Source organism: Mixophyes fleayi, chromosome 4 (assembly GCF_038048845.1).
Source record: "Mixophyes fleayi isolate aMixFle1 chromosome 4, aMixFle1.hap1, whole genome shotgun sequence".
NCBI lineage: Eukaryota > Metazoa > Chordata > Amphibia > Anura > Limnodynastidae > Mixophyes > Mixophyes fleayi.
Genome location: NC_134405.1, coordinates 54334172 through 54346285, shown reverse-complemented (window position 1 = coordinate 54346285; position 12114 = coordinate 54334172). Strand labels below are relative to the sequence as shown.

General features: G+C 40.2%; 1 protein-coding gene across 5 annotated transcripts in view; it reads left to right on the top strand.

Annotated features, from left to right (window-relative positions):
* FGFR1 (fibroblast growth factor receptor 1) overlaps positions 1-12114 on the top strand; it is a 78873-nt gene that overhangs the window by 30555 nt on the left and 36204 nt on the right. For 2 of the 5 annotated variants that reach the window (XM_075207042.1, XM_075207043.1), the window contains exons 3-4: positions 3505-3768; positions 11483-11569. In XM_075207042.1, the coding sequence (XP_075063143.1) occupies positions 3505-3768; positions 11483-11569 (351 nt within the window). Of the gene's footprint in view, positions 1-3504; positions 3769-11437; positions 11570-12114 lie in introns of all 5 variants that reach the window. The other 3 variants (XM_075207039.1, XM_075207041.1, XM_075207044.1) reach the window with 2 other exon arrangements.

Below are 12114 nucleotides of genomic sequence, written 5' to 3'. Positions count from 1 at the left end.
ATGACTGAGACTTAAAAGGGACTGAACCAAAGTTAATTTCCCAAAATAGCTTCATCCACTGTCCTAGAAAATATGTTGTCATGACATTTTTTTCAGCCCACAAAATGGATGCCACTGTGTTTTTTTTTACAATGCACTTCAAGAGTTAAAATAAATGACTTTTTTATTTTTCTGTTTGCAGAACCTTTAGATCTTGAAGCTTTAGTTATTGTAGCATTAAATCTCCTATAATCTAAGACAGACGGCTATAGTGGGAGTTGCAGTTATGGATACAATTTTTCTATCGGTTATTACTTATGATTAGGCTGTGGGGTGAAAGTGCGAATGATTTGAAGATCTTTTACTAAAAAAACTTTATTGTTCTGGCAAACGTTTACTGTTCAGCGTTTAGTCTCCTCACTATTGCACTTTGCTTCTTGAAAGAACACTTGGTACTGATTCATAGATTGTTGGACTCTGTCCTGTGCCGAGGAGGTTTATAAAAGCTGAGTCCAAAGGTCAGATAATATTAGTCAGTTCCTTTTTAGAAACAAATTTTTCATAGGTTAAATCATAGAAAATGCTGACACATTTGCATACTTAAATAATACTTAGGTCCTCAGACATATTGTATCCTTACTGAGCTGTTCCGGAGCATCCCTGAGCCTCTAGATATGATCCCTAACTTTGAATGCTATAGCGGAGTTATTAATCGTATTGTGGCAGCCTGGACATTTATTTAGTGTAAGATATGGCGTATAGGTCCAAATGTTAGTAGCCAGCAATGTTATAATGTGCAATGTGATAAGCATGTTTTTATTTTATGTAGGGATTCAGTTTATGCAAATTTGCAGGTGTTCAAATGAAAATAACCAGCCTATTACATCCGCATCATAGCCTTCACATAATGGCAGCCATGAGGTTCAAATTGTAGTTTACCATCCTGTGTCCCCGAACGATATGACAACCATTTGTTCTATACCAACCGTGTGCATGTGCCACACACAACAAATTAGCCCTGTGCACCCATGCAATGTGCAAGCCCTGGTCACCCACTATATATCGGCTCTACTTGCACACAATGTACTATCTGTGCCATGGATCATTTTACCAGCCTGTTCCCTCACACACGCTACCAATGGTCTGCCCATACATATGGTACAGTTCCTGCATGCACGCATATCCATCATCTGCCCACAGATTATTATACAAGTACAGACTTAGATGCCCATACACATACCAGGCAATATCTCACTTACAATATATCAGCCATTTTCCATAGGCTATTGTACTAGCTTGGACTTTATGATGAGGTGGAGATCGGACTGTTGTAGAAAGCCTGCTACAAGTGATGGATGGAGGATGTGCCTCTGATGTAAGAGATAAGAAGATCCCTTAGGCCAGGCATGGCCAACCGGTTGCTCTCCAAGTGTTGTGAAACTAGTAGTTTCACAGCAGCTGGAGAGCCACAGGTTAGCCAGGCCTGTCTTAGGCACTATCGGCTTGTGCAGCCCTGTATTGTGGGTATATACAGTACTCCCTCTTTATACTGGTGTACATCACTGTCCACAGATTACATGATACTAGTACTGACCTAAGATTTTCCACCGATATAGCTGGGTGTGGGCAGTGTTATTAGGAACAATAAGATGAGTGATGAATATCTGGATAAGCAGTGAAATATTTCCCTTATATTTGGTGCTTACCAATGTCCTCTCTGTATTTGCTGCTAAAACTCATTCCCAGTGTTGAAACTATACCTATCGCTTTATTCCTCTTGCTATACCAATTATCCCAACCAGATATTATATGGTCCAGAACACTCAGGTGTGGCCCTGAGTCTTGCCATCTCTGCAGTTTGTGCACTGATATCCTATAGGACATCATTAGTCGATAATAAGTTACCACCCTATACACCGTTCACACAAACAACAACCCTTTGACCAACACTGATGTGTGACTGATCATATAGTCACTAAGCACATTTTCCTTTTGCAATCTGGATGGACCAATATGCAATAAGTAGCACTTAATCTCATGTATCAAACTCCTATTGTCACATAGATTGTAAGCTAGTGAGCAGGGCCCTCTTACCTCTCTGTATGTATTACCCAGTATTGTCTTATTACTGTGTATGCTTCCAATTGTAAAGCACTATGACGCTTGCTGCCGCTATAGAATTAAATGATGAGGATTAATATATTGATAGGTTTGCCTCTCCTAAACATTGGTTCAGCCCACAAAATGCCTATGTATAGGGGAAGGGGTTGTGAAATGTATTGATGGACATTCCAAACTGTACATGAAATAGAAAGTGAGAGTTGATTTCCTCTGAGCAAGGAGCGTTGTCCTGTATGTACAATGTACTCATAATTGTTTTGAAGGATCCTGACACGTTTGCGTTTGAGCTAGGCTCTTCATTATGTACTTGGGGGGAGTTGAAGTGCTTGGATTAAGTCTGTCTATAGCCTAAAAATAAAGTATGGGGAAACTGTTAGATAAAAATGCACAGAAAGGGATCTCTGTGTAGAACTTTTTGAGCATCTGAAAATAAGAGTTTGCTTACATAGGGCATTAGGGGAAGCTGTGCAAATATATATTTATAATCTTCCTGTAGGTCTAAAAAGAGTTTGCTCAAGTAAATATCGCTCCCCTTATCTGTGCTCATAGTGATAAGGATGGAGCTAAGAAAACACTGATTGCTTCTTAAAATGTTTGTCAAACATCCAGTGTCATTATCTAGCTTCCCATCTCATGGAAAGGATCACATGTTAATTTTTTTATAAATCCATATTTTGTTTGCTTTAATAAAGTTGAGCAGAACTTTTTTCTCACCTTTTTGGTCTTTAAGGTTTGAGCAGTTTTTAGGCTGCTGTTAGTGATGATTTTAATTATTACAGACTTCGCATTTTCAGTCCGAAAAGCCTATTTCTGTTTTTACTCTATTAGATTATCTTTATATCTGCCTGTGTGTTGGCCCACTTTATACCACTTTTCTTCTACAATGATGTTGTGACTATTTTTATGTTCTCTTGCTTTGAGATCCTATATTTGTTTCTTATTTATATTGCACAATTTGTTACGAATGGCAGCTACAGTAATATGCTTTTTTGCTAATTTCAAAATTAACACTATTAAACCTGTTCTTCACCCATGAAGTACCTGCATAGCTTTATATTTGGCCATCCGAACCAAACTTCAAATCACTTCAAATTAGTCGTGAAAGTGTAAAGAAGATTCCTATACCCGTGGAAAAATGCTGTTTAAAGAATATTCTAGATTTGGTCAGATCACCCGACTTCATCATATAGTCTATGATGGGTGGCCTGACTTTAGTTAATTAGCAACCTTGTGTTGAGAACCTCATTAGTTTACTCATAATCAGGAGGTGGCACTTCTTTTTTAAGTTTTAATTCGCCATTTATCATAAAAACAAAGAAACAATGGCTATCCAAACAGCCATTTTTATTTTTTTTAATGTAAGATTTCATTTTAATTCGGATTTTTATTTTTCCCACCCATCAGTTGTCCCAGAAACCAAACCAGACATGGAATCGTTTTTGGCTCGTCCTGGAGACCCGATAGTTTTACAGTGCAGGCTTCGAGAGGATGTTCAAAGCATCAGCTGGGTGAAAAACGGAGTTCAGCTTTCGGAGACTAACCGTACGCGCATTACAGGGGCTGCTATCCAGATTCTCAACGCAGAGCTGAAGGATTCTGGGTTGTATGCCTGTGTTACTAGCGGCCCATCTGGAACAGATACCGTTTTATTCAAAGTTAACATATCAGGTTTGTAGCTGGTGTCCACCTGATTGTGAAAACCATTCATTGTTGTTTATTTATGGAGGGGAATGCAACGCCAATATTTAAAGGACCACAAAATTAATTTCAGCTTGCTGTATAAAGCAAGGGGGGGGGGGACTGCCATTAATATTCACAAATACATATGTAAATGTCTCAGCACATTCAAACTGAAGATAGAGAATTAAGTTATAATTGGTGAAACCTTTTTTCCAGGCTTACCATCTGCCAGACACTGGAATGGAATTTTCCAAAGCCTAGAAAATAGCCTTACACGGTGCAAAGAGCATATCGGGTTGTGTAAGCTATACAGTGTACACATACCACCTTCTATATAATATTTTAAACTATGTAATAAAATGAGAGCCTTCTCATATATGTTTGTGAATGTTATAGAGCATGTTTTATTGCTTAAGCCTGTATTAACTAAATTTGCTTTAATAAATAAAAAAAAAAATCTGTTATTGTTTTTGCTTGTGATTGTAAATTTTTTTTTGTTATGGGGCTTTTCTAACATTGTATTCTTTATTGCTGCTTTTATAAGGCGTAATATATGTATCTTTATATATGTAAGAGGAAATGCTCATTAATAGCCTACATTTGTACCATGACTGCTACAAGTTTTTAATATTCATGGTTTCCATTTTATGTGACATGTTAATGAACAGCTGTGCAGTGCATCACCAATGTGACTGCCGTTACCCATTAATCTAGAATGAAATGCATTCCATTAGATAGCTTTCTAAAGTATTGTTGGGAAGAGCCTGTAGGACCCTTTGGCCGATAATTTGACCCCTCACTATTTGAGCAAAATGGTTTAGGATGGCTCATTATGTAAAACCTCTAAAAATCGCAAATAATCTGTGACTTGGTTTGGAGTTTTAATTGACTGTAGCACTAGTTTGGAAATGTCACCTCCTTAGAGCTGTAGTGTGTGTTTGTGAAAGTATTGGAGATGGTGTTAAGTGGTGTTTGTTTTTAGACTGTTAGGTGCCATTTGGCTACAATCCTTTCAAATGGGTAATCTACTTAATGTGACCTTTTGGTGTAATGAAATGCGTTTTCATCTGGTTGTATTTGCCATTTTGTGTAATGCAAAAAAACTCATTCATGGTTTGTTTATTTTATATAGAGCCTGCTGTGATTTTAATTACTTTTTTATGTTTTAGGACTGCACATGCTTGTAATTCTTTCCACCTATATATGCATACTTTGCATTGGCCACCTGGGACCAAGGACATTTTTGGAATATATATAGATAGAGATAGAGCTATATATCAGCCATTTGAAGCTGACTGTTCTACTGTGGGATCATTAACTGAACAATCTTCTGTATAGGAAAATACCTTCCTCCATGTTCGCAAAAAACTTTTTAGCTTTCATAAACCTTAAAAACTATTACATATACACTAGATGGCCAAAAGCATGTGGACACCCTCCTTGATTAGTGAGTCTGACCATTTCAGCCTACCCATTGCCAACAGGTGCATAAAATCAGGCATACGATCATGCAATCTCCATTGTCTGGTATTGGCAGTAGAATGGATCGTACTGAAGAGCTCAATGACTTTGAACGTGACGCTGTCATAGGAGGCCACCTCACCAGCAAGTCAATTCATCAAAGTTTTATGCCATGCTAGAGCGGCCCCGGGGACGGCAAGTGCTGTTATTGTGAAGTGGACATGTGTAGGGGCAACAGGGCAGTCACAAAGGGGCAGGCCTCAAGCTCACAGAACAGTACTTTTGAGTGCTGAGGAGCATAGCACATTAAAGAAAATAAAAAAATCATCTGTCTTTAGTTGCAACACTCGCTGGATTTGGGCTCCAATCCTCAGATCACCATGTGCAATGATAAACGTCGATTGAAGGGATTGTAAAGCACATCGCCATTGGACTTTGGAGCAGTGGAAATGTATTCTTTGGAGGGATGAATGGAGCTTCACCATCTAGTAGTCCGGCAGACAAATCTGGGTTTGGCGGATGCTAGGAGGACACTACCCAAATGCATACTGCCAGCTGTAATGATGCTGGAGGAGGAATAATGGTCTGGGGCTTTTTTCATGGCTTTTTTTTCCAACAGTTGATGGCAACCCTTTGGAGGAAGGCCCTTTCCTCTATCAGTCAGACAATCTCCCCAGCACACATGGCGAGGTCCATCAAACGACTTTCCAGAGTTTGGTGGGAAAGAACTTGACTATAGCCTGCACTGAGCTGTGACTCCAACCCCATCGAACATCTTTTGGATGATTTGGAACGTAGACTGTGAGCCAGGCCTGATCACCTAACATCCGTTAGCAACCTCGCTAATGGCTGTGGCTGGTTGAATGGATGCAAATCACCACAACCATGTTACAAAAATCTAGTGAAAAACCTTCCCAGAAGAGTGAAGGCCTTTATAACAGTGAAGCGGGGATCAACTCCATATTGTCCGTAGTTTTGGAATGAGATTTTCAACAAGAAAATGGATGTGATCCGGGTATCCACATACTTCTGACCATGTAGTGTATATTTATCAATGTTACTCTTGACCGGTCTCCGGAAAACTCGCATAATAGTAGGTGATCTCTGGGACTCCCCTGGCAATTTCCCTGAGACCAGACCAGACAGGAAAGTGCAAGGACATGAGCGGGTGACGTGAATTGCTTCATTCCGCTAGTCCTCAAATTCACAGAGCTGGCATCTCCCTGGGTGGAGCTCTAAACAGTTAAAAATATGGTTACTAGTTTAGTAACTACTTTTAGTTTTAGTGATACTTTAGCTCTCTAATTTTGCACACCATGTTCTCATGCCTTTTTATATCCTGGGATGTATCTTTTGGGCACCATATGATTGGGGCCCCACCTTCCTCATCTTTCCTTCACTTAATGTCTTTAGCTCACCTATTGCTGCCACATTGTCAAAATAAAGCTTCCTTAGCTACCCCCCACCTTCTCCAGAATACTTCTGGATCTTTGGTTAATACCATTAAAAATAAAATAAAAAAATTCCCTGCCTCGGTGATCCTTTCCTGCACTGTGTGTGTTGTGACGAGATGCAGGCATGCCCAATTTTAATGTTGGTGCCGTATTACGGTATGTATTAGCGGGGCGGAGCACAACAGTTGTTCCATGCAGATTATGTTGCGTCATACCGTGGTAACAAATATCAGTATGTGCTACAGGGCTTAAGTTAGGGCTTTCATTGGACAGAGGACTTGCTATGTTTTGCCTATGTAGCAAGAAGAATAAAATCATTTGAAGTTAGGTGCATGGGCTGTCAAGACTATAGTTTATGCTACTGCATCCTTGACACATCCTTTCCTCTATTTTTATTATTATTTTAGGAAGAGGGGTAGGGGTGGAACTTGGCTAAGACCAAGTAAGTAAAAAAATGCTAAATTAAACCTAGAACAGTAATTTAACGAGTAGCTTTCAGTTCTGCTCTAACTAAAACAATCCAGTATATGTTTAATTTGAGCTAATTTTGTCTTTTTTTTTTTTTTTTTAAGTCCACAAAATTCTACACAGCTGTTAAATCTTTTAGATGTTTGAGCATTTTTGAAGCTTACACTCATTAATAAATACAAAGTGCACCTGTTTGCTATTCACAATGTGAGTAATCATGGGCCCCATCTTCCGCTAGACAACGATGGATTTGCATCGTTGTGTAAAGAGGGGTGGCAATGGTGACGATAATCGCGTTATCATGGTCCTGCCCTCCTTTAAAAGTAGTGATTGGATCTTTCAGGAATTCCCAAAGCTTGGCAGTCTTCCTGAGAGTAGGCTACATGTTAGGATATATTCTCAAGAATAGCTTATTAAGGAACTTTGTATCTCCAAAGATGTTACTGGCTCTACTCTTAATATGTCTGCTTTCATAGGCAGCGAGTGTACTTTAAATGCTGATGGATATAGACAGAACATAACTATTGTATACAAGTTAACCCGTGCATGATACTCATGCATTCTAGTCAAATCAAGCTACTTAAGGTCTTAAAAAGGTTCTTGTCATGCATTTGGGCCTAGCCCAGGCCTCCTCAGGGGAAGAGCGTTACTTCCCGACGCAAGCGCCCTTTTTAATGTGTGTTCATGAGGTAAAATTACTTCACGAAAATGAGGTTGACCCCTTAACTCGTAAATTTAGCCTTTACTACCCCTCCCACAGGGGGAAGGGGGGATGATGGAAGTTAACTGACTTGACTATTCAAATTTTTTTGTCAAATAATGTCAGTATACCAAATTTCAGGTCAATTGGATGAGCCCTTTCTGAGAAAATAGTTTATTACACACTCACACACTCACACATGCCGCATGGTGGTCTCCATTTCACCCACACCCCCAGACCAGGAGGCAGACAAGGAGGGGGGCTGGACTTCTTCTCTCCCCACAGTGCACATTCACAGTTCTACCAAGTATCCCTTCACTCACATTCACATCTTTTGAAGTACATGCTGTTAGGATTTTTAACTCATTCTCTATGCGTGTTGCTGTCATCTATCGCCCCCCTGGTCGACACCAACAATTTCTTGAACACTTCTCTGCATGGCTCCCTCACTTCTTATCTACTGATATCCCCACCATCATCATGAGTGATTTCAACATCCCTATTTCTAATCCACGTTCCAATGCTGCTTCCAAACTACTCTCTCTAACCTCCTCACTTGACCTCTCCCAGTGGATTGAATCTGCTACTCATCAGGATGGCCACTGTCTTGATCTTGTTTTCTCTAGACTATGCTCAGTTTCTAATTTCCTTAACACTCCTTTCCCCCTCTCGGATCATCACCTTATTAGCTACGCGCTCACCCCCAGTTCTTTACCCTCCCTAGTGTCAATCTCTTCCAAGCCTCCTCGTACCCGCAGGAATATCAACGCTATTGATTTTCAACAGTTTTCTACCTCTCTCCAACACCTCCTCTCTCCAATGTCTACATTCTTCTCCCCTGATCGGGCAGTACACCATTTTCATCAAACCCTAGCAACTGCCCTGGATCAAGTGGCTCCAGCGACACTACATACTTCGCGTAGAATTCGTTGCCAACCGTGGCACACTACAGTAACACGAACTCTACAAAAACTTTCTCGTAAAGCAGAACGTCACTGGCGTAAATCTTATGCCTCTAATGATTTCATCACATATACTGATATCTACCACTACTACAGAAATGCTCTGGACACTGCTAAACAAGCATACTACCGATCTCTCATCTATGCTCAGGCTTCTAACCCCAAACGCCTCTTTAACACATTTAACTCTCTTCTGAATCCTCCTGCCCCAAATACTCCAACTAACATCAGTGCACAGGATCTTGCTTCCTATTTCAAGGACAAAATTGATAAGATCAGGCTTGAAATGATATCTCCCTTGACAAGCAATCTGCTCAATTCCTTTGTAGCACCCTCTGACACTCTCTCTTCATTTGATCCCACAAATGAAGAGGAAGTTTCTACTCTCTCCTCATCTTCCTACTCTACCTCCTGTCCTCTTGATCCCATTCCCTCACAAATGGGTATGTCCTTGTCTCCTGTGCTTATTCCCCCTCTAACTAAAATCTGTAATCTATCTCTTTCTACTGGTATTTTTCCATCTATATTCAAGCATGCAATGATTACTCCCATTTTAAAAAAACAGAATTCTGACCCTAACTCTCTTGTAAATTACCGCCCCATCTCCCAGCTCCCTTGCCCCTCCAAGCTTCTCGAGAGAATTGCCTACACACGCCTCACACACTTTCTTACAGCAAACAACCTATTGGATCCTCTTCAGTCAGGCTTTCGCTCTCAACACTCCACAGAGACTGCGCTGACTAAAGTTGTCAATGACTTGATCACAGCAAAAAATAATAACCAATACTCTCTTCTAATTCTCCTGGATCTCTCTGCTGCATTTGACACTGTTGACCACTCTCTCCTCATACAAATGCTGCAATCCCTAGGTCTTGAAGGCACTGTCCTATCCTGGTTCTCATCCTACCTATCTAATCGCTCTTTCGGTGTTAATTTCTCTGGATCCACCTCTGCTCCGCTTCCTTTATCAGTTGGAGTTCCACAAGGCTCAGTCCTAGGTCCTCTGCTATTCTCTATCTACACCACTTCTCTTGGAAAACTAAAAAGCTCCTTTGGATTTCAGTATCATCTCTATGCGGATGATACACAAATTTATATCTATCCTCTCCTGATCTTTCACCATCTGTGTTGTTTCGCGTTACTGACTGTCTTTCTGCCATTTCATCTTTGATGTCTTCTCGCCAACTCAAACTCAATCTTTCAAAAACTGAATTAATAATTATTTCCACCCAAGAACAGAAGCTTCCTGCCTGACATTTCTATTTCTGTCGATAACATGACCATAAATCCCACCCCGCAAGCTCGTTGCCTAGGTGTAATCCTTGATTCTCAACTGTCTTTTATTCCCCACATCAACTCTATATCTAAATCATGTTACATACACCTAAAGAACATTTCCAGAATACGCACATATCTGACACAAGACACCGCAAAAACATTAATTCATGCACTCCTCATCTCCCGCATCGACTATTGCAATTCCGTCCTTACTGGTCTTCCCAAAGTCAGACTTGAACCCCTACAATCTATTTTGCATGCAGCGGCTAGACTGACTTTCCTTACTAACCAGTATTCCTCTGCTGAGCCACTCTGTCAGTCTCTACATTGGCTGCCTGTATTTCAACGAATCCAATATAAAATTCTTCTACTAACATACAACGCCATCAACAAAATTGCACTGCCATACATTTCCTCACTTGTCTCGAAATATCTCCTTACTCGACACCTCCGTTCTGCACAAGATCTACGTCTCTCCTCCACTCTCATCACATCCTCCCATTCTCGGTTACAGGATTTTTTCCGGGCTGCACCTACTTTGTGGAATTCCCTCCCACGCACAGTAAGACTTTCCTCTAGTCTTCAAACCTTCAAGCGTTCACTGAAAACCCACCTCTTCAGACAAGGTTATGATATTCCTCAACCATCATCTTAATTTCCCTAGATTACCCTATTGCCATCCTCTACACTGCTAACGCAAGACAACAACCTTCTGACCAACATTGCAACACACATAGCCCACTCAGTACTTTTACCTTTTCAGTCTGGTTGGTTTATTGTGCAATATGATGTAGCACATGCCCTTGTGTTTCTAACTCCCATTGTCCTATAGATTGTAAGCTTTCGAGCAGGGTTTTCTTACCTCTGTGTCTGTATGTATTACCCAGTATTGTCTTATTAATGTTTGTTCCCAATTGTAAAGCGCTACGGAATTTGCTGGCGCTATATAAATAAATGTTGATGATGATATATTAGATAATGCTAAGAATTTAGTAGGTCAGTGTATAACTCCGCCCAGCAGGTGGCGCTGCAGCTTGTTTTTTTTTTACACAAACACACTAACACACGCCACTAGGCTTTTATATTATAGATTACACTTTAGTATGGGTTGTTTTGTTTTTTGTATTCTTTTCCCCTTTAACTTGACAATTTTGTTAGTTTTGTTACATAACAAAAGGTAAATCTTCAAATTTATCCATTCAGTGATGCATGTTTTAGGACCTGTGACCATTTTTTTTTATGATTCCTGCTAATTTTATCATATAGTGGAAAGCCTATTTAATATTTCAAGATTGTTTAGATCAGTATTAAAGGTATGTCATGTCTACTTATAGATTTTCAATCAGTCAACTCTACATACCAATATGTTCTTACCATAGATGCATTACCTTCTGCTGAAGATGACGATGATGACGACGATAATTCTTCTTCTGAAGAGAAAGCTACAGAAAACGCCAAACCGAACCGTGAGTACAGAACTAATGTTTGTTTCATCCTTCTATGTAGGCCTAATGTCGCTCTTCTGAGCCCAAATTGTTGTGTTGCTCTTTCATTTTGAGGTGGTCCCTTTCTTGTATGATGTGTATAGATAATCTGCTTGGCTCCTCTCTCTGTCTTTTATGTGCTTAGCCCGTTATGTGTTTTAGTGCTTTGTGGAACTTGTGTCCGTATACGTATAAAATGCCATTAACTTTTAATTTGCTTCTGAAAATTGCAGTACGGCGTGTCTATACTTTTAGGGGTATATTTACTAAACTGCGGGTTTGAGAAAGTGGAGATGTCGCTTATAGCAACCAATCAGATTCTAGTTATCATTTATTTAGTATCTCCAACAAAATGACAGCTATAATCTGATTGGTTGCTATAGACCAGGCCTGTCCAACCTGCGGCCCTCCAGATGTTGTGAAACTACAAGTCCCAGCATGCCCTTCCAGCTATCAACAGGTTGTCTACTGGCAAAGCATGCTGGGGCTTCTAGTTTCACAACACCTGGAGGGCCTCAGGTTGGACA